Raw genomic sequence first — 23,854 nt, 5'->3', positions numbered from 1 at the left:
CGGGTTCTTCCTCCACCATTAATACTGGCCGCCATGTATAGCCTATCATGTGCTGAAAAATGGCGTTAAACCCCACAACAACAACAACAACATTTTTCAGCACAAGATAGGCTATACATGGCAGCCAGTATAAATGGTGGAGGAAGAACCCCGGAAAACTTCGGAAAGAACCACCAACCCACGAGAAGCTACTGGCAAGCTTTCTCACATACCCACATTGGCCGAACCAGAGACTCGAACCCACGCAGAGAGGTGAGATGGCAATGATCTGTAACAGTGTGCAATTTAGACCACTAATAGTGTTTTGTAAAAGGAAGTAAGATATAAGACCAAGTTTTGCCATAGATTTTTTTTTCTATCTTTATTGTACAACAATGGATAATTTTGGTCATGGGGTCCATAGCAGTACCATGTAGCCCAAGTCCTGAGTACAGATTGCAAAAGCACAGGGTGGGACGGTAGAGGGGGATTAGAGGGAAGCTTGGTCCTTGCTCTGTCCCTGTACTGTGAGGCCAATGAGTGATAAAGACCTCGTCTTTAACTGATTTATCACTCTGTGCATCAAGGATGTAGTATTTCCCTCTCTTACTGAGAGGGGAAACTCCTTGCCATAAGCACAATATGTATTGCACTGCTCTACCTCCCTCATAGGAGGTAGCAACCCATTGATGTGGTGCACAACCTCCCTAAATTCAGAAGGCATCCCATAGTTGTGGTGCTCCACATCCTTCAAGGGAGGGTGCAACCTGCTATCATGGTGCTCTGCCGCCATAACAGGAGGGTACAACCAGCTATTGCAGTGCTCTACCTCCCCAACAGGAGGAAGCAGCCTGCTACTTGAGGTGTGCATGCTCTTAGAGACGTGAGAAGCGTTTATCATCACCCTAAAGAGTTCTAGACCCTCCTTCTGGAGGGGCTTCACCAGCTGCCAAAAATGTTTGTCCCAACATGTGAAACCTGGAAAAAAATCCTGAAAATTCAAAGAAGGGCAGGGAATGTTTCTCTGTCCCTGACACATACATCTGAAATCAACTAGATTCCAGGTACTAGAAGACCAAAGTTCACAGAGTGCAACAATTTTTTAGTACACTTTGAATACATCTGATGCGGTCTCAACTGTGTGGGTATCCTATGAAGTCATTTTGTGGTCACACTCACCCACAGACTGTTTTCCTAACATTACGGTGTTAATAAGAAATAATGGATGTCACTGTGAAACTCAGCTATGTTGCTACAGTGCCATATCACATATGCACTAAGAACATGGTTGTTGCCACAAAACTAAATAAGATATTCCACATGTGTAGTTGTTTATTGAAGCAACATGCGATAACATAAACAATATCAACACGAGCATGTGGCAAAGTTATGAAGAACAGTGTTTTGAATTAAGATGGAGGAAACAAAGTCTTGAACATTTGAGCAGGGCCTGTTATTGTCCTTAGAACATAGCGACTTACCCATTATACAGTATATGTTTATGTAAGAATGTATGTCCACCACAAAGAGATGGAACATGAGGTAGTCTCTGAAGTCCTTCAATGAACAAAGTTCTAAGACAGAAGAATAAGGCTTACTATACAGTTCTTTTAGAAAGAACAGACAGTGGTAATACTGAGACTATTAACAGAAAGAGACCACTAATTTGCAGACATTTTTGTCATCAATCTCTCTGGTTATATGGCAAATATCTGCACAGTATGGTGTCTGTGAAAAAATGACAGGTTATATCTACCTTCTGCATAAGACCATATGACATAGACAGTGGTGTGCAAATGGTTGTAGTGACTTCTCCACTCTGTGGGAGGATGTATAAACATCAAACAGATGGTTTATTTTTGGCATGAAAATAGATTAGCAAGGCAATAGTGACAGGACAAGTAGTTGCTGCCATTATATATATATATATACATATACATATACATATATATATATATATATATATACACACACACACACACACACACACACACATATACATACATACATACATACATACACACCCTCTCTCAAAAAGAACATGAAAATGATTTTAAATTAGTTTAGTTTTAGGAAGAAATACTACTGTGAGAGTACTAAAGTATTCTAAAGAAATTTAATGTCAATGTTTTTATTATGCAATACAAGCACCCCAGTTTGCAAGTAAGGTGTTCATAGCAAATAAATTATGGACAGGACCACCTACTATAAGAGGGCCCCCTAAATTTGAAAACACGATTATTGTAAATAGACCATATTTCTATGCTCAATCTGGACCAGAGTAATGAATGAGTTGCATGTGTCATGTGCTATGCAAATTTAATGGCACACTGTGTACCTGTTTACAATCCAAAATGGCTCAACAGGTCTGTTAACATTATTTTACCACTGTTTGCCCTATACCTTAGTACAATTTAATGGTAAGATGTCATCTTTTAAAGAAAGGGTGATATCACAACATGGTCAAGTAAATGTGTTTCACTTGATCATATGGTGTTATCTGTCAAAAAAAGGTGATATAAAAACATTGTCAAATAATGGTGCTTCATTTGAAGGTAAGGTGTCATCTGTTCAATGCCATGTGATATAACAACACTGTCAAATAAGGGTGCTTCATTTGAATGCAAGGTGTCATCTGTTCAAGACTGGTTAATATCACAATATGGTCTAGTATAGTTGTTTTAGCTGATAGCAAGGTGTGATTTATTCAAGACAGGGTAATATCACAATGTTGTTAAGTGAGGGTGTAAGGTGTTATCTGTTCAGGACAGTGTGATATCACAACATGATCAAGTAATGGTGTTCCAGTTAATGGTAAGGTGTCATCTGTTCAAGACAGAGTGATATCACATAAGTAATGATGTTCCAGTTTAAGGTGAAGTGTCATCTGTTCAAGACAAAGTGAGATCACAAAATGGTCAGGTAAGGGTGTTTCAGTTGATGGTAAGGTGTTCTCAGTTCAAGACAAAACGAAGAAATTCAAGACAAAATGAGATAACAAGTGGACCAAGAAAAGTGTTTCCAGGATTATCATAACTACAATGCTCAATGATTATTTAATTGTTACAAACTTATAATCAGTGTATTCAAACAATTTGTTAATATACAGTTCAAATGTAGTTTACATGATAAAAGATCAATCAAAAATTACTTGAAGTGGAGGGTGGGAGGTTAAAAAAGAAAGGCTTCATTTGCAACTATCAAAAATGAAACATGGTGTGCTTAGAATCACACCTAATTACCTTGGTGAACCATCAATGATATGGAAAAATTTCCATCATTCACATTCAGCAGTCATACTGATGTTAAAATATTTTATTTTTTAAATTTTATTTTACTTCTAGTGACATGGTGTGCAATGTAACATTTTAACTGATGCACTGACCAAGATAAAAAACAACACATTTTGGGATACCATAACAAAAGAACTGGGCTTTGCCAAAATATTTCATGATAACAAGAAAGTAAGAAGACCCAATATCATGTCACTATGCAATGATTTCTCTAGAGGATAAAAGGGACAAAAATCAGGGCCCATTTTCTGTATGAAATCAGGTACATTCCAAAATTCATGCAGAATTCTCAATTAAACCAATTTACTTAACTTTTATTCTCAATCGCTATGGGAACCATGGTAGCTCAGTTGGTAGTGTAATGGACTCATAGAGACACATTTTCAATACCTGCTCAAGTCCAAACTGGGTGCATATATGTATATTTGGGAAAGAAACTTGGCTCCCATTTCCATTGCTTGCTATAGTCTATAATGAACATGCTGTTGAAAAACAACAAACAAACCAACTTGTTCAATGTTTCCTCTACAATGTAGGCCTTGTTCCAAGTCTCAATAATTCAAGAAAATTCTGTGCTGCAACTAAACATTTTAAATGGCTGAACTAGTTTTGTGGAAGGAAAATGAAGCACAAGTGCATGAATACACCCTGTCTCAGAATGGACACATGCTAGATGTGCTAGCAATAAAGAAGTCAAATTCTAAATACTAAATGCAGATTCATGGTGCAAAAGCATGCAATAATTCAGAGTGATGCTCTGCACTTAAGAAGGCTCAGATAAATTAGCCAGATGTAAACAGATTGTGAACAACATTAATTAGCATCCTTATAAGAAACCTTGATGTAAAAAAATCTGGAAGTAACCAGCCTTAGGTTTTTTTGCCTTCCAATATTCATTATAGTCAAGATGGAAACATTATTAGTCACAATCAGATGCACCTATAGCAGTGGTCCCTTAAAACACCTGTAGCAATGGTCTCTTAAAAACATGTGTAGCAATGGTCCCTTAGAACACCTGTAGCAATGGTCTCTTAAACACTTGTAGCAATGGTCTCTTAAAACACTTGTAGCAATGGTCCCTTGAAACACCTGTAGCAATGGTCTCTTAAACAACTAGCAATGGTCTCTTAAAACAACTGAGAAAAGGTCTCATAAAACACTTGAACAATGGCCTCTTAAACATTTGTAGCAATGGTCTCTTAAAACACCTGAAGCAATGGTCTCTTAAACACTTGTAGCAATGGTCTCTTAAACAATTGCAGCAATGGTCTCTTAAAACACCTGAGTAAAGGTCTCATAAAATGCTTGAGCAATGGCCTCTTAAACATTTATAGCAATAGTCTCTTAAAACACCTGAAGCAATGGTCTCCTAAAACTGGAATTCATCTATTAACCATTAGTGTGCAAAATGTAAGTTATAGTTCATAGAAAATAAAAAACTGCAGTCAAAGCAATATGAAAAGCCATCTTGAAGATTCATGTGTGATCATTTGATAAAGACTTGAAATAAAATTACTAATAACAATAACTTTGCGAAATCTGTTGAAATTCTCTGCCTCCCTCAAGTAATAATTTGCAAAAATAATGACCTTTGTCAAGCCAGTATAAATGACCTAACATGCATTCCATAAGCAACCTGAACAAGAATTTCTTGTCTGCCATGACCAAGCATGTGCAAATTACTGCCTGTGACCTGGTTTTATTCGCTTATTTACATCATAGAATGTGGCTTTAAAATTGCCTATCCAGCCCCACCCTAGAGAAGCTTCATCTGCCTGGCCTAGACAATGAAGAAAAAGTCATCAGAAGAAATAATATCAAAAAGCTGGGGTTATATTGGAGTGCGAAGTAAGGACTGTGGTGTGGCTGAATAAAAATCATACATGAATGGCAGTTAAAGACAAATCATAGGTGAATAAATGTATCACAGCAAAATTATATTTTCTTGGTCTTACTTAATACTGGATTGGAGATTCTCATTCAGGGGTACCACTTTTATTTTCTAAGTGAGCAACCAAGTCTTTGTTATTAGTCAATAGGTTCTTCTTCTCATATCCAGGCAGCCACAAAAGCTTAGTTAGTAAATCATCATTCATAATGCAAGGGTTGCTGGTTCTATACCTGCCCAGGTCAGTTGCCCTTAATTTGTCCTTGGGAAAAGCACTTACCACGTAGCGTCCATTTCCTTTGCATGATATAGCCAATAATGTGTTAAAAGTGCTGTTAAAACCAACAAAAATGAAAATCATTCTATCACCTATTTTGTTTTACATGAATCATACTGTGAGATCGAAGTGTTGTGCTATGCTGACCACAAAATTTACTCAGAGAGAGAGAGCAGACATTTTTAACACAACTCCCAATCGTTCAAAGTAGCCTGAGAGTCTAAGTGAAAAAAGGCACTTACCCCAAAATGGCAGACATGTGTACCAATGTTTCCCCCTCTCAAAAACAACTGTTGCTTTTTAGATGAAGCACAATGATCAATAAATAGACTGCCCACACAGAGTCTGGTGACCAGTTGTATTACAGCTCTATCTATGCATACCCAATTTGGGTCATTTGAGTGTATACATAGTATCAAACCAATTATCAACACAATTAAGGTTACTCATTACCATACTGTTAACACATAATGACCCTAGATAAAATGGAATAAATGAAACACAATGAAATCTTAAAAGTACATTACTACTGTAAACTGAAGAAACTTGAAATAAAACAATTTTTACTTTCAAAAAGATATAAAACTATTTCTTAGTAAATTATCAGTAATTTACATTTGATTTCATGTTGCTTTCCTTACAAGAACAGTGTAATGGAACTAAATGCTGAACAGTGAATTAATAATGAAGAACCTAAAATAATCAAGGCCTAAAATTACTGTATGCAGCGATAAATGTAATAATTCCAATTAACCAAATTTGTGTAAAAGGATAATGTAAAAAGAATATGTATGGTAGAATTACTGTTTTACCTTATTTTGGTTTGAGTTTCCTATTTATAAATTTCTCCTCCCACAAGTTCCTAATATTTTGTATGTCGTAAGTGTTGATAGCAATGACATTGTAACTCCTTATGACAAAAGCGCATTTCCTGTTTTCATACAAGTACTTCAGAGATGTATAATTTGTACACATGCTTATGAGTTGACAACAGCTAAAGGTGACCCTGACTCACAAATCTCTAAGTAATAAGGATCCAAAACAGAAAACACAGTTTTCTATAAACTATGATGTTGTCTAAATAGATACACTAATGCCAAGATCTCCTATTACACTGTCTCTGTGTTTTGATGTTTTGCAGCACAAGTAGGATATCTTATATGATTGGTGTGAAATGCCTTGTCCATGGACACACCATAATAGCTGACTTGGGCTGATCCACTAGTAGGATTCAAACCCACTCTTTCACTTGGGAGTCCTATGTGATAACCACTGAGCCACAATGGCTTCAATAGGCTGAAGATGGTCTAACTGTCATTTCTTTTTTGTCACACAAAAGGCTATTTTTGTCGACCCTACCTTTAATTTTGCTACCAAATATAAACCTTTAACACTGAGACTAATCGATAAACTTGAAACACCAACCTTGATCCAGGGTGTGGATGGAGGGAGAGACACACAGAAAGATATACACAAATACATGGAAACTGCTGTGATAACTAACCCGGTCAACAAAAATGATCTTTAATACTAGCTAAAGTACAAGCCACAGAGGTCATTTAAGCATCATTCAATACCAACTATTTCTGTAATGGGTGTAATTTTTTAGAATTTGATTACACATACCTTTAACTGGTGATTACAGACTTTATTTCAATGCTCGTACATTCATATTCCTTAGAAGCTTATTTTATATATGCTCCCAAAAATACTGGTTAAAGTACACAGACATGATAATTAGTTTGACCTAAAGGTCTGATCCAGTACAAACCATACTGAATATCAAGCAAAGTGATGTCACAATGAAAGCTGTATCTTAAAATAATTTGTACTACCCCTTTATTTGTTGATCTGACCCAACATTGTCAGTTTTTTATCCAGTTTAGTACTCGGCCACCACTGTAAAGATTCCATAGTGACCAAGGATGTTTGTCTGAATTTAAAGAAAAGATATTCAAGGTGCAGAGCATTCAATAATCAAGACTGGATAGACTTTGCCTAAACTATATTGGTGTAAAATTTCAGAACAACAATAAATATTCAAGATAAGTAAATGTGCCATATTTTCTGAACTTTTAATTATTGTTAACACATTAACCCCTAGCGACGACTTTACGGGGCAGGAGGTAGTAGCCTACTGCCGAGCTCTGTAGCGTCATGGTCATGCATGATGCACTAAAGTGGGTGGTATTATAGAAAGGTAGACAGATGTAGCTCTACAATGATACCAAATAATCTGGAATATCTAGTTGCACTACAAAATACAGATAGAAAAACCTCATTTTTGGACCCGACTTTTTTTTACACAAAATTCGCCAGTGGTCGGAATCCCATTTTGTGTCCGGATTTTAGACTTTTTGGTCTCAGATCTAAGGCAAACCAGTTTGAACTGCAAGCAGACAGATGGGCCTTTGCAAAAAGTAGGATAAGATGGGCATTTGGAATAAAGAGTGGTCTCCATACAAAAATAATGTGTCCATTTAGCAAAAAAAAAAAAAGTCCAACTTTTACCCTTCTGCTCATGCATGAGTCAAATAGCCAATGAAAAATGAAGTTTTTTAACACAACTAGGCAGTATGTTATTGAAAGATGACCGGGGATTTGGTGTTTTCGAGTCTATTCAGAAATAGCTTTCAAAATGTGTTTCCTACTCGATTTTCAGGCAAAAATGGCAAAAAGCTCCAGGGGTTAATGTGCTTAAAAAGTACACAAAATTTTGAGACACAATATAAGCTTTTTAAAACCAACAAACTAAAACAAGAGTCCCTCAAGGATACTGATGCCCTAATGTCTTTAAAGAAATTCAAGGAATTCAATATAAGACCATTTCTTCTTTCAACTAGCTACAGAGTGTTGAAACCATCTCTAACATTCTTAAACAATAACAAGACTCAAATTAGCTGCTGTGGTGGACATACTAAATGTCAGACAGGTATTATTTTCATTTAGGACCAACAAGACTCGTAAGAAGTCTTTTTAGTGGAAACACCATGGCTTTCTCATTTATTAGAGTAATGGTAATAAGATTTTCAAGATCGGTGCATATTGGATATCAGACTGGCACTATTTATATTCACTACCAACTAGACATTATAAAAAAAATTTTTAAATGAACCCCATAAGAAAGTGACCATACTTTCTGGAGAAGTAGTTATAACATGATCTTCAAGATGGCAGTTATACCAGACTAGAGATCAGCACAAACAAGACATCATAAGAAATCTTATAGTAAAAGCTTCACCTTGATCAGACATCCATTCTGGATGAACAGCAGTAAGATCCTTAAAATGGCCATTGTGGTGGACATATTGGATGTCCAAGCCGTACCATTTCATTTATGACCAAGTAGAGTGGGGGGAGGGGGATTTGGATTTTTAATGTAGCTTTAACAATTTTTCAGTCATATTGCTACGATGTCTGCAGTGTGCAGTTTAAAGTGATCTAGTAGCACTGGGGAATCATGCCGCAGATATGTAGCATGATGTCCCACTCAGTCACATTATCCTGACACCAGGCCAACCAGTCCTAACACTAACCTCTTAATGCTGAACGCCAAGCGAGGCAGCTGTTAGTACCATTTTTGTAAGTCTTTGGTATGACTCAGTCGGAGATCGAACCCACGAACTTCCACATCCGAGGCGGACACTCTAACCACTAGGCCACCAGAGCGGTCTGACCAAGTAGATCATGAGATAATGTGTAAATGGTTCAAGGCAATCATCCTAGTAGTTTAGAAGGATTAGCAATAACAAACAAGCTAACAGAAGGATGGATGAACAATGGACAACAGACCATCACTTGATCTCTTCTGGTCTACAACCAACTGAGCTAAAATTTCAAGCAGAAACAAAAACTAGGGAATATTTTACCTGTACTACAAAACTGGTGCCTCCGTGATCAACCACCTGGCCATGAAACTACTTTTAATAATCTAAATTATTACCTAATTATTACATGGATTAACTCCAGCTATTGTCAGTAGGCAGCAATAAACAGAGCTGACATGCACCACAACTTGTGATCAAGCTGTTCCTAAACATAGTGAGCCACAGGCTTATTAAAGATTATGATAAAGGAAAACAACTTTTGAATAAGACAGTTGGCAGAATTTATGAATCAATATGACAACTGTAAAATCAACAGTCATCAGTTCTACACTGAGCTAATATCTGATTATAGACTTCTTTTATATTTACTGCTGGGTAGTATACAAAGGAAGACAAAAGCAGACATGCACATCAATTACTATTCTCACTATAGTGGATTAACTTCTGTGATTCAAAGTGTTGAAATAGTTTCAATATGTATACAGGCTATTATCTTCATTTTCCAGTTTCCAGTAAACTAAACCAGGTTTACATTTATCTGTGACAAAGTGGTCATCGTCTCTGAGACAACTTTTACATGTTCTTGTTGTCCCAGTCTTTTTCAATGGCATATTTCCTCTTTATAACTTCATTTTAGATGTAGTTGGTTCAGTCTTGAAACCTATAATAATTGTACAAAAATGGTATTCTGCTATTAAATTCCTAAACCAGTCCAAGTGATCTGGTTAAAATTCATATTTAGGGCAATGACCACCATATCTGGAAATGAAACTAAGAATAGATACCTTTCTGTAACTTAATAGATTATGACTTAGCTTTCGACCTTGTCACAAGGCCTTTATCAGAGGAATGACTTGTGAACTGGAGTCACTTGACCAACTAAATTTTAACCATGTGACAAAACCCTTCTGTACAATGGTGGAAGTTTCAATCCAGAATCATGGTTCGAGACTGGCTTCCACTCCATGATTTCAATAGTTTCTCTGTTGGTCTACAAGCCTTCTTTAACTCTTTGTTTCAAGGTTTATAGCAGTTTCCCCACTGCAGTCTTTTCCATGGTTATCACACTGGAGTTTATAGATGACCGAGCACTTCTTATTCAAAGAAGTTTGGTCTTTTGGATGTACTAAAATTGAGTGGATGGTGTTATTGGGTTTGGGGATCACATTAGCTCCATGCTTTTGGAAGATTTTTTTGTAATCTTTCAGGGAGTTCACCAATATGGTAAAGGGACAGCTACCAATTTGTCTCCTTTCTCCTTCAGATGTTCTTTCTTTCTCTGTTCTTTATCAGGAAACACAAACACTCAGTCTTTGTAATAACTGGCCCTCAAAGCTTTCTGAATTAGATCGACCTCCAACACCAAGTCTTCCTCAACACTAATAACTTGTTCACCCAATGGAGTTCTCACCACTGATCTCTTATGTTCTAGATGGTGGTTGGAGTTGAAGTTCAGGTACTGGTCTGTGGATAGGTTTGCGGTAAATGGTAACATTTGTTCCCACATTATCTAAAATGTGAACATAAGTATCCAAAAACGTCAACTTCATGTCCTCTTCCACTTCATAAGTGAACTGGATGTTTTTGTCAATGGAATTGAGATGCTCTGTGAATTTTTCACTACAATATTCATGCATCATGGTGAAAGTGTCATCCACATAATGAAAACCACATATCTTCTGGATGGACTACTGTGGAAATGGCAAAGCCTTCCAAGTACAAATTTGCCACAATAGGAAACATTGGTGAGCCCATTGCCATCCTGAACTATGTCCAAAAAAACCTAACTCCTTTGAATTAGAAGTGCCCAGTCATCTATAACTCCAGTGTGATAACTGTGGAAAAGACTATATTGGGGAAACACTAAAAGCCTTGAAACAAGTTAAAGAGCACTTGTACATCAAGAGAGAATCCCTGACAGCATTTGGTGAACATTGCATAATAAGGGCATAGTATTTCTTGCGATAAACATGAGAGTACTCTGTAGAGAGAATAATACCATGAGGAGGAACTAGGAGGTTGAGTCGGTGTTGAACTGTGATTCAGATTGGAACTTCCACGATTGTACAGAAGGGTTTTGTCACATGGTCAATATTTAGTTTATCAGGTAATGTTTAGTGTCAAGGTTACTTCAAGCATTTTTGAAGGAATGTATAGGTTATCTTTCTGTCTTTCAGAGGTAAGTTGTTGTTGTTCTAGGGCTTAACGCCATTTTAAGCACAAGATAGGCTATACATGGCAGCCAGTATAACTTGTGGAGGAAGAAACCTGGAAAACCCAGGGAAGAACCACTGACACACGAGAAGCTACTGGCAGGCTTTCCCACGTACCCATGCTAGCCGAGTCTTGGACTCGAACCCATGCAGACAGAGGTGAGATGGCAGTGATCCAGAACGGTGAGTGCTTTAGACCACTTGGCCACTAGGGACCCCTTCAGAGGTAAGATAATATGAAGAGATATACATGTATATTATTTAGGTGATATATTCTGTTCTCAAAGATAGTCTTTACATCAGGAAACAATATTGATCTCAGAAATGGGTCACACTTAAAGGAAAGTTTCATATGAGATATATAAGCAATGACAGTGCATGTGCATGATTAACAGATTATCACAATAATACAAAGAAAAAGACAAACATACACAAGAAATACATCCAGAATTTTATTTGTAAAAGAATGCTGAAACAGTATGATATGTTTTTGTTTTTTGTAAGCAAGGATTTAATACAACCTATTTTTTCCTACCAAGACACTGTACTTGCTGAGTGCTTTGATACACAATTATGAATTTAAAAAATTCTGACAACATATTGGGGAAAATTGATAATTTGTACTAGTACATGTATTATGCTTCAATATCAGTTGGGAAAATGCAATGGTGATTATCTATTGTGCACCTGTGGTTTAATGATTCCATCGAAATTACTCTTTTCCTGCTAATAAAATCTGTTCATATGCTTCTGAATATAGATAAAGTATGTATTATCATTTGTTTCCAAGGATACACATGCTGGTTTGTTAGACGCATTTTCCATATCATCTGTGCATGAGAACTTGAGTAGTACACTTAACAAGTGTATAATTAACAAAAAAGCCCATAACATTATATGATGTATTAAAAGATAAGTTGTTTTTGTTCTAGTTTTCTATATCCAAATTAAAAAAGCTAATTCAATGAATTCTAGCCCCCCCACCTTCTTTGGTGAGGTCATCGAAATTATACAGTGATGAAACCTGACTATGCAACATGTAACAATGCATGTAAAATTTAAAGCATAAACAAAAGCAATCATGAAATATATACCTGTGACCCTGACCATGATGATAAGGCCCCAATGAGAAATACAAAACACCTTCTTGTGACAACGTATAAATTGAATTCATTTATCTTAGTCAGTTACATTACAGTGCAGAAAGAAAATGTAACTGAAACCTAAATTAATGTCCTGTGACCTTGTCCTCAAAGACGGGACCCCAAATACAATGCAGTGCATTACAAATGTACAAGTTTCATCCCTTAATCTCAAATAGCTCTCATGTCACAGAATGGAAAGGACATGTCACAGAATGGATAGGAAAGTGTGAAGCAAAACTTTTACCCATGAATTTGAAGATAGAGCCCAATGTGGTAAAATCAAATATAATTTATTTCCCATGAATATAAAGTGAAAATTCAAGACAGTATTATGAATTAAATCCCAGATACATGTAACCCTGAATGTTCTAACACATGTCCAAAAGAATAGAAAGTTCTGAATGAATCCAATAATCCTGAATATGCTGATACACCAAAAGTCTTAATGTATCACAATGATATAATCCAGAATGTCTGAGTGAGTCACAATAATCCCAGAGCGGTGTTTTAGTTCCAAAAGGCAATGAGCACTTTGTAATTCCAGTGAATATTTGAAATAAATGATTCTTCTCAAATTATATTTAAACACAACTAAAAGTGATTCCACAGACTGTTATTAAAAACAGGAATGAAGACTTTATTTACAAAACCTCTTTATATGCATTCCCACTTAACCTACATCTTAATAACATTTTCTGAAAAACTAATAGAAAATTTCAAACTATTGCTAACCAGTTTGCTTCCAGAACAGAACATTCAAAGGTCATACTCATGGTGAGGTCATGAACTCAAATTCAAATAAACAGCTTCAGAAAAACATGACAATAGTCAGGTAGACCAAAACTTTACCCTCAATCATGGACAAAGATCAATCACACAATATAAATTAAACATGCATACTATCACATCACTGGATATTGGATGAGCACCAACAAAGCACTAAACTAAACCACTGTCAAAGGAGTAACTAAATAACTGTCAAAATGAATAAAGCATATTTTGACAGAAAGTCAAGCAAACATAGTTTCTGTCAAGGACTGAACTTCATGGTTTGAGTTATTTGACTAACTGATTACAATTTTTTGTGATCCTGTAACCAGTAACATGCACCTTTTTCAAGTGTGGTACTACAGCATATCTAGATCTTATAATTTGTAATATTCTGAAAATATTTTAATGATACACAAGTATGAGCATATATATGCTTCATTTCTAATTGTCTGCAAATTCACTGATCTGAAATCATTGTAATCTAAAGAACTTGTGTTTTCAGATATTTTTAGGTTTTTAAAAATCCCAGACTTTTAACTTGACTTGTAATATTGCATCGGTCTCCCTGTGAGAAACTACTGGCAAGCTTTCTCACATATCCACGTTGATAAAGCCAAGACTCCAGTTCACATGTACGGATGTGAGATGTGTGAGTGATCTCTAAAGGCAAACACCTGACCTCTCAGCTACCAGGAGCCCCTACTTTCAAATTAAATTGATACAGTTACAGATTCTCTACATGACAGTTTTTGAAGCAGACTGTAGAGTTTAAGACTATCCTTTAAAAACAATGTTATCAAAATGACACTTGCTGATACTTCCTTTATATCAAACCATAAAATGCTTGGCCAGGTAACATGGTTTATGGTTCCTTAATTACTAGGGCATCTGCTGAATTGTGTTAAAGTCTGCAATCTGAATATGGCAACATCAGTGTGGATTATGACAGCTCCAATTATTTTATTTACCAGAATACTGTACAGTGTGTAGACCTAGAATGTGACCTCCAGATGCATTTACACTGCACAGTGAAGTAGATTCCCAGTTTCACCCAAGTTCTCACATTTTTCATCAGAAAGAGATTGTACACTAATGTATGCTACTTTAAATAGTGTAAAGATACTTTACAGATACAAAGAAAGTGTGTATATATATATATATATATATATATATATATATATATATATATATATATATATATATATATATATATCCTTTATGGCAACTGGGCAAAGAAGTGCTTATGTAATGCTAACATAAGGTTAAGTTCAACAAATTTAAAATAAATTGCAAAAAGGTTTAGTATGTTAAACCATGTACCTTGTTAGCCCTATTTTATATCCGGACAGAAGCATTTACCTTTAGGACCAACAAGATATAACTCCAAGCCAATATGACTTTCCATTAAGAAGGAGTAGAGATATAGAGAATATCTACGTTCTTTTAGTAGGCATAAAGAAATATTTCATGAGCAAAGTGGAAAACACAGCACTAACATGAATGGCAAATCCACAAAAGACAATAAAAAATAAAAAAGTTTCCACTTCACAAGTGAATATTTCTTTATGTTTAGTAAAACATCATAGACTTTCTTTTTTATAAATTTTTAATGCAAAATCTAATGTCTACGGACTGCGTTCTCCATACTTTGCCAATGTGATCATTAGTTACATGTATAAAAAAGTTACAAACTTCACAATAATTTTACTATGGATACCTTTTTCTCTTGTAAAAATCATGCTTGAAATTGATTTATATTGTCACCTTAATGACTGTTTGCAAACAAAAATGAATTTTTTTTAAATTATCACATTTCTGGTGCAGAAAACATTGTTGTGGTAATGGTACTGTAGGAATCACACCAAGTGATCACATACAATAGATTTCACAGCATAACATACTTAAACAAAGGATTTTAATGACTGTGAGTTTACTTGCATTGAATTTATTTTTTATTTTTATTTTGTACATTTCTGCATTCAAATGTGACCTTTTGACCATGGCAATCATGTAGTTTACTTCTGTAATTCTGGTTTCCAATAAGCACTCAACAATGCCTGATATCTCCAGCATTTTCAAACATGATTATGATTGTTTTGGAGTTGGAACAGCTACTTAGTACAATTTTATTGATGTATTTAATCAGATGTTTTCCTAAAAATATGTCCATTTGTCATGATGAAATAAAAGAGACAATGTACATGGCAGAATATCGTATCCACATATAATAACATCTTACATTTGTAGGCTTATGGTTCACCTAAGTTTAGTCACTAATAATTTGTAGGATTCATGTGAAAACAAGTTTAAAAAATGAAATACTTGAAGCCTACTTTTTGGAGTACTTTTTAAGCATTTTTGTTTTAGCACCTCCTTCTCAATGAAATAAATGTATATTTCTGGGTCAACAATCCTGACGCATTTTAAGATCTGTTCATCTTGATTGGGGGGAGGTGGACGGAGAAGAAGAAAAATGAAATAGGCTTTAAAAGGAAAAACAGATTTTAATGACTTAAGGACTGATAAATTTACTAAATTAGAAAACAAAGAAGTTCAAAAAGTGATATCGCCACTGTTGCGATATCAGTTTTAACCCAGGAAGGTACTGCATTATCAAAAATGTAATAAAACAAGATTTTCAAGATGTAAGCCATTGCAGCAATGCTGCATGTTGGATCAGCACCATTTTTATTTAAAAGCAAGAAGTCATCAAAAAAGTCTTTTAATGAAGACCCATGTTGATATGACCATTCAGCCATTATTGATTTTCTGAACGGAACCATTTTTTTACTACAAAGTTTTCTGGTAAAAATACTACTTTCCACTGAAGAGGTGATGCATAAGCAAGATTTTCAAGATGGCTGCTGTGGTGACCCATACTGGTTGCTGAAGCAACCATTTTCATTGAGGACCAGCTATAGCTCTTAAGAAAACTTCTAATGAAAACTTCATGTCTATATGACCTTCTATTCAGAAGTACCACTAACAACATTTGCAAGACGGTTGCTGTGGTAGCCACATTGGATGTCACATCAGCACTATTTGTATTTAGCACAAACTAGACATCATAAGAAGCGTTCTAGTGAAACCCAATGTTGATATTCCATTCATGTATGAGAAGTAGCAATAACACTATTTTCAAGATGGATGCTTTGGTAGCCATATTGGCTGTCTGACCAGCACCATTTTCATTTAGGACCAACAAGACCATGGAATAAAAGTAAAGTTTCATGGCAGTCCTCCAAGCAGTTGAGGGGTAGTAAGCTTGTCCTAATGGACAGAATGATATCGGATAATGGACATCCTAAAATCCTTTACTATTCCATGACCAGTATGATTAAAATTTTCATAATTATGTAAAAGTTATATAAAAGATAAAGGAAACACAATTATAATCCTTAAAATGTACAGAGTAGAGAATGACCAGTAAAATGTCCAGAACCACACATGTTGATAAACCTCATCCAATCAATGTGAATATAGACTCCTACTCTCAAAATTGCCATGGTACACTTGTGTACCATGTATGCCCATGCACAGAACAATCATATTTTTCATAGATGATGATTAGGCCAGGACATATGAGCGGGGTGCAAGGAGAGCACTCAGTAAGAGAAACAGGTAAGTACTTGGTTTCACCCAAGCCCCAAAATAACTGCAATTAAATAGTAGCAATAAGATGCCCATTGCTATTGCATAACTGAATTTGTTCTTAGTGTGTGTGTGTGTGTGTGGGCGGGGGCTCTCGATTGGTAGAGGAGTTACTGAAGGTAACTGATGTTTTGGCTAAAAATCCAATTTGTGAAAAGAGAGAAACAGAATCATAACTGCCATTAAATCAGAGACAGCATGTGTCAACAGACAATGCATGAATCTTGCCGCATATTCTCCTTTAACGAGTGAAGTTTGATGATGTCACCAAATTAGAATATTCCTTGCATATTTAATCATTTGTGCATCAACACTGTACATAAATTACAAAATTAGCTGTTCCTTGGCAATTTGTAAGAAATTTCCAAAACCCTTGTTAACTTTTAAGTGGTACCCTTCATGAATAAACTCATCTACTTTCATTATTGTACATAACAACAGGATTAGCTAAATACAGAAACTTTATATTGACATTTGTCTACAGCAATGCAAATGTACAGAACAAGTCATACCTATGTCATCAATGTTAAAGACAAGACAAATAAACTGTGATTAACACTGACACAAATATAAAGAAAAAGAACTGATCTGATCTGATTAGATCACTAGATCACTTAAAAATAAAGCAGATAGTTAAAATTTGACAACCACCTCCAGCCTGCCACTAACACCCCCCCCCCCCCCGATGGAAAGAATTGTATTCAGTCCTAAAACAGTAGCTAGGTGCTGAGTTGTGCATCTATTAATGAAACTATTCTAAATCAGAACTATCAAATCTGGGAAATCCCCTTTATAAGTGTCACTTCTAAGATAGAATCTATACTATGATCTATCTCTGGTGCCTAGTATTATTTTTAGAAATCTCACATCAAACAGTATCCCAAATTAAACATTCTAAAAGAGGTTCTGAACTTCTAATAGTGTAGTATTTATGGTCTGTGTAAAGTCTAAATTGAGCTTTGATCAAGTGGCAGAAATAGATCAACGACTTGCTTAAAATAAAAATAAGATAAACTGAACAGATATATTGAGCAGAAATAGAACTTGGCTCTTGTTTCCTCTGGTTAAATACTGGTTACAGGTCCATGCTAGCATACAGTCAAAACCTACTGAAGACAAGAGTTTTAATTTCATGTTAATAATGTTCCTGGGATTTTACTTTTTGTAAGCTGCAAACAACATTGTCTTTCTAAGCTGCAGAAAGTTTTCTCCACATCTGAACGGAATAATAATTCTTGTGTTCTTCAATGTATCATGTTATTCTCAAGGGTTATTGAGTTTCCAGAATTGAGAACATTCTTAGCCCTGAAAAAGTGTAAGCTGATTCTGATGATGGTAAGTTAGAACTTCTCAAATATTTTATTTTATTATACTTTATTTATCTGAACCCCTTTCTTGTAGATTATCTGTTAATCAAACCACATTCACATCCCAAATGTATGCATGTGCAAAATCTGCTATAACGCAAACCAATTTACTGGTACTCCCATTCATCTCAATATTTTTTATACCTCCCTGGTGTTCAGATAAAATAGATTATACCAGCAGTTGCAGTATTCCCAATAAAAAAGTAAACTGTACTAGAATTTATTTAGGTCAAAAAACTGAAAACATCTGCTTATAATACACAATTACAGATATTTGTATGCATGTACAAGAAACAATCAATATTAGTAGGAGTCGTGCAACAAAAGGCATTGGTTATTCACTAACAAGTCCTGAAATTTTATAGATTCTCCAGAATTTATAGACAAGCTTCAGGACAAATGTCCTGGACCTAGTCTAAACCATCTAAACTGCATTTGTTTATAGAAAATAATTCCATGCCTTAACAGTTCAATATCATATAGAACAATTAATATCATTCTATAAGCATAATTCGTAGTAACTAACATTATTTACACATATTACAATAGAAATTAGAGTAATTCAACTCAGAGGAATATGTATAGGCTTTAAATAATGTATCTTATTTTTCAAGTTTTTCATTTTAGTAATTATCTCATCATCCTAGTGGTATCAAATCTACAATAGTTTTGCACACTCGTTGAACTGTCAGGGTGACATTGTATATACCTGTAACTCTATAATGATCGAAATATGGTGACTTGTTAAATTTAGGAGGCCACGGGCAGTTTGGGCTCAAATTTTTTTTCCAGGGTTCGCTCAACTTGCATTGTTTACAAGTATTTCAGCAGTAATCCTGAAGTGTCTTTCTGCATTAATTCATCCATTCTTTATTATTCTATAATGATAACAAATGTAACTGCAATTACTACTGGTCTGCCTAATGTTGGTCTACTTAATACACCATTACCGTGCTATTTTTGCACCTGGGTTAGACATGGATTTCATTTTTTCTTGTTAAAAAAATATCCCTAAAATAGGCCCCATTTGCTACATGGCAATAAAATCACAAACAAACAGGTAAATCAAACCTTGACATATTGCTCATTTTAATGTAAACAACCAGTTAGAACCAAACAATTTCGTTAAAAAACATAAATTCTTAAATTTTTTAAATAAAAATCATATTTGTTTATACGTATTCTTTTTTATAAAAAAAACTTCTCTGTACAGTGTAAATAAAAATATAAGATTAAGTAATGATCAATTAAAACATTAGAATTAATTAGCTGATTAAAATCAATTAAAACATTGTTAATGCTTACTGAATGAAGGCAATGCTTAAAGAAACAAATACCAATTGATTAAGTCTTTTCAAGTGAAATTCATGTTTCAGTGGTGTTAGTGTAATCAACATACTTGTGATAAGCCTTCTTGTATTCAAAGGGGAAAGTATTTATTGTCCATTACAGAAATGCCCTTGAGCATTTCCATGAGAACCTAATTAAGTACTATGTTTGAGCTCAAACTTGCAGAAGTTTTGGTTGCATTGTTACAATCAATCAAAAGTTTACATATATCACATTATCATGTTAATTAGTATTTTTTTTTATCAAATCAAGTAAAAGTTAAAAGGTATGCAGGTCCTACCTGTGAATGAGTTAGTAGTCATGGTCATGTATTAAGTCAACTCACTTCAACCAATTATTTTAACACTGAGAATACTGCAAGTACTCATAACTAAGGTATCTAAGATCAATCAATGGTTTCTCTAACTCATTTGCAAATGTGATTAACAGTATCAAAGAAACCAAGCGAGAAGGCATACAATGTGCAAGAAAAACTAAGTTTCACAGACAAGCGAGTTTCAATGTTACTGTGAACTTTTAATTCCTTAATTGTCACTTGCAAGTTTCCTCAGTGACAGCAAACATTTAGCTACAGCCTGCAATGAAATCGCAGTATCAGTATTTTACTAACATAACCACACGCAAAAAATCATTAAGTTTTGATGATGTTGTTTCTCTAAATAAGTAACTTTTCTTAATGAAATAAATACATTTTTTGTATTCTGAATCTACAGGAACGCAAGAATGTATCTACATTCACATGCAGTTTTGCAGTGACATAGTACATAATTTTTCACTGGTACACTTGTGATTTGTGTTGAAACCACCTGGAGTAATGTTTTAAATTATCTTTCAGAAATTGGATATATTGAAACAAATGTGTGCATGTGCACACACACATGCACGTGTGCGCATGCGCACACATACACACACACACACTTTACTCAATAGAATTTGTAAAAGTGTCATGCTACTTTACCAAGTGTAATACTATGTGCCCACCACTTACCCCAATGCACCCATACACCCCCCCATACCCCATCTGAAATGTTACAGCTATGATGGTTTCCAGATCAACTGGAAGAATCAGAACTGATTCTAGGAATCTTTAAGTGTTCTAGAAATCCTAAAGAAAAGTAACAGCATTTTTCAGAGAAAATCAGAATCTTAATTTTAAATTTAGCCTCCATTTACATTATGCTGATTATACAAAAAGTACCAACAGCTTGTGCTCAATAGTTCATATGATGGCATAATATGGTCTTTTGAATCACTGAGAAAAGGCACATACTACTCACAATAGCTCAGGATGGCATAACATGCTCTTTGACTCACTGAGGAAGGACACACAATACTTGTGATAGCTCAGGATGGCATAACATGCTCTTTGACTCACTGAGGAAGGACACAATACTTGTGATAGCTCAGGATGGCATAACATGCTCTTTGACTCACTGAGGAAGGACACACAATACTTGTGATAGCTCAGGATGGCATAACATGCCCTTTGACTCACTGAGGAAGGACACACAATACTTGTGATAGCTCAGGATGGCATAACATGCTCTTTGACTCACTGAGGAAGGACACACAATACTTGTGATAGTTCAGGATGGCATAACAGTCTTAGACATGTACGAGAACATTTTACAAACATCTATCAAACTGCATCCTGTTCTCCAACTGAGACCCCAAGTCAGCACCCTTTCTATTCTGAACACAAGTTACTTGTTTTAGAAATGAAGCGGTAATGACCAAAAGTGTTCCTGTTACAGGTTACTCTCATCTTAGGGAAGCTCCAAGGACAAATGTTTATTATATTTACTTATAATAAAGGGACTGTTGGATAATGTGTATTCAAAGACTGCTTTTACTTACCCTACGTCATCTGACATTTAATCATGAACTCACATAGAGATTCTTTGAGGCATTAACTGAAATAAAAGAAAGATAATCAAGTATACAAATTTGACAGCAAATACATGTCAACTACACAATTATCTACACCCTATAAATCAAGATCAAATAGAAACATACAAACTGGCTTAAATTAATATTCTAAAACAATCATCAGTTAAGTGAACCTAACATTTGTCTGGGAAAAAAAATATCAACATTACCCATATACATATTTCAAAGGCTCATAGCTTCTGTAACATAATCTACCTTGCTATGCTAAAGTTGCAAATGAATGGTATGCAGTACATGTTTTAATAAAAGAGTCTAGTTTATGCCATAAACTTAAAAACTGAATCATGTTATGTCTCCATATTGTTCTAATGAATGGGGGGTCCAACATCATCTTTAATTAAGAAAAAGTCACATTTATAAAATGTAAATGTTTGTCATAAATGAAACACTGACACTATTAAACAAGTTTTTAACATCCAAATGCATGCTACATAATGAAAGTAAGTCCCCAACTGTAATCGATCACCATCTAGGCCTGGTACCAGCTCTGAACTATGTGTGGGAGTTGTTGTAAATTAAGCCCGTTTCACTAGCATGGTCTTCTCTCCATAAACCTGTGCCACAAAAAATTGATTTGTTCTTCTGATTTATTCAAATCCACTGGTTTAGAAGAAACTCAGGGAAAAAGAAATCACATTACAGAGTATTTTGTACTTTTCTTTCTCTCTTGAATACACAGTAGAAAATTATATGATTATAAACCAAAAATGGAAGCACACAACATTATCTACTTTGCATGTATTTTTTATCCCCCTGTCTGCATATAAAAAATATATATATAAATAAGTCTGCATGTAAATTATATGTATTATTAATATTAATGACTGTAACATCTGATATTAAAATCCACTAAAGATGACCAAAGTTTTCTAATTTTAACGCAAATTATACATGGAAAATGAATGAATTAGGTCATGAAATACCTAAGCTCAAAATTGACACTAAGCAAATTAGCTTTTTGATAGATGCATTTCTGGTATGTCAGTAAAATTGTCTGGCTGGAACAAAAATTTCATTACTTATGCATATCAGTGCTCATAAACCTTATTACAGTAGTGCTCATAAACTTTTTTTTCCATAGAGATTCTTCCAAGGAAGCATACATTTAAATTTCAAGGTATTTTACCACAGAATAATAATCAAGTTTGATTATCATCAAGGTTCAATCTAGAGTGTGATTTGTGCCATTAGTGAAACAAAAAAGACAGTGGTCCCTTTCAAAAAACCTGCTGTGCTTGGGTGGTGCAAAATAAACTGTTAGTGATGCACAACCATTGAATCCATCATGCTAAACTTTTGTCTGAACAGTGAGACAGCTTAAGTGTGCATTATCAATGGCTTGCTTCCCTCAAGTGAAATCAAAAGCCTTTTTTCCCTGGACTTTCCAGGGACTTCATAATTTAATTTCTAGGACCTCAAATATAGACAGCAGAAGTGAAAATCATACAACCAAACAGCTGAAATCCAGAAATCATCAACATAACTGAGCAAGATTGTCAATTAATCACTCACAGTTACATTCCAGGAACAGTTGGACACACACAAAAATTGGTCCAAAATAATTTAAGAGGGAGACAAAATGATTTTTAAGGACTTTTCAAGGAAGCATATAAACCCTGAATATAACACAAGACAACTGCTTAATAATGACAGTCTGGTTTGAAGATATAGTGTCAGTTTCACTCACTTTTTTTACATGAAAAGTTAAGCTATTGCATAAACAAGATCAGTAATGTAAAAAAGGAGAAATCGAAACTGTATTACTAATTTCTTGGGCCTAAGTCAGCAACATCATGTAGCAATCCACCCAAAAATATGATATTTCTGGCAACACAGCTGCTTCTGAACAAACCCTACAATGCCAATGAAACAGTTTGCCAAATCTGTTGAATATATAAAAAACTCATGAGAAAGTATTCCAACATGAATGGTTAACAAAACCCACATGGCCCCACAATTATTATTACCCACAGGCATGAAAGATACATGACAGTATCAAAACAAATCAGAATGATGACTTTGTAACACTTAAACTGGTGACAAATGTGACAAGCTTATCTATAGTTTATTGTCTAAAAGCTGTGAATGATTACATATCTTTGAACAATCAGTATAAATTCTATTTCATTGCTGTGACATCAAT

At 35.0% G+C, this 23,854-nt stretch overlaps 1 protein-coding gene and 1 long non-coding RNA gene across 5 annotated transcripts in view; one reads left to right on the top strand and one right to left on the bottom strand.

Moving 5' to 3' along the window:
- Positions 1 to 23,854, bottom strand: part of LOC149800653 (myocyte-specific enhancer factor 2C-like) — a 229,759-nt gene that overhangs the window by 96,088 nt on the left and 109,817 nt on the right. For 2 of the 4 annotated variants that reach the window (XM_089954667.1, XM_089954668.1), the window contains one exon: positions 21,619 to 21,674. In XM_089954667.1, coding sequence (XP_089810793.1) covers positions 21,619 to 21,635 — 17 coding nt within the window. In that variant the 5' untranslated portion in view covers positions 21,636 to 21,674. Of the gene's footprint in view, positions 1 to 5,679; positions 5,804 to 6,249; positions 6,356 to 21,618; positions 21,675 to 23,854 lie in introns of those variants that run through there. The other 2 variants (XM_089954671.1, XM_089954669.1) reach the window with 2 other exon arrangements.
- The window catches only part of LOC149800654 (uncharacterized), an 82,420-nt gene that overhangs the window by 20,076 nt on the left and 38,490 nt on the right, over positions 1 to 23,854 (top strand). The gene's annotated exons all lie outside the window — the stretch shown is intronic.

This window comes from Sinohyriopsis cumingii, chromosome 4 (assembly GCF_028554795.1).
Source record: "Sinohyriopsis cumingii isolate HCF-2022 chromosome 4, ASM2855479v2, whole genome shotgun sequence".
Classification (NCBI taxonomy): Eukaryota; Metazoa; Mollusca; class Bivalvia; order Unionida; family Unionidae; genus Sinohyriopsis; species Sinohyriopsis cumingii.
The sequence above is the reverse complement of the archived record's forward strand: the minus strand, read 5'-3'. Positions and strand labels throughout refer to the sequence as shown.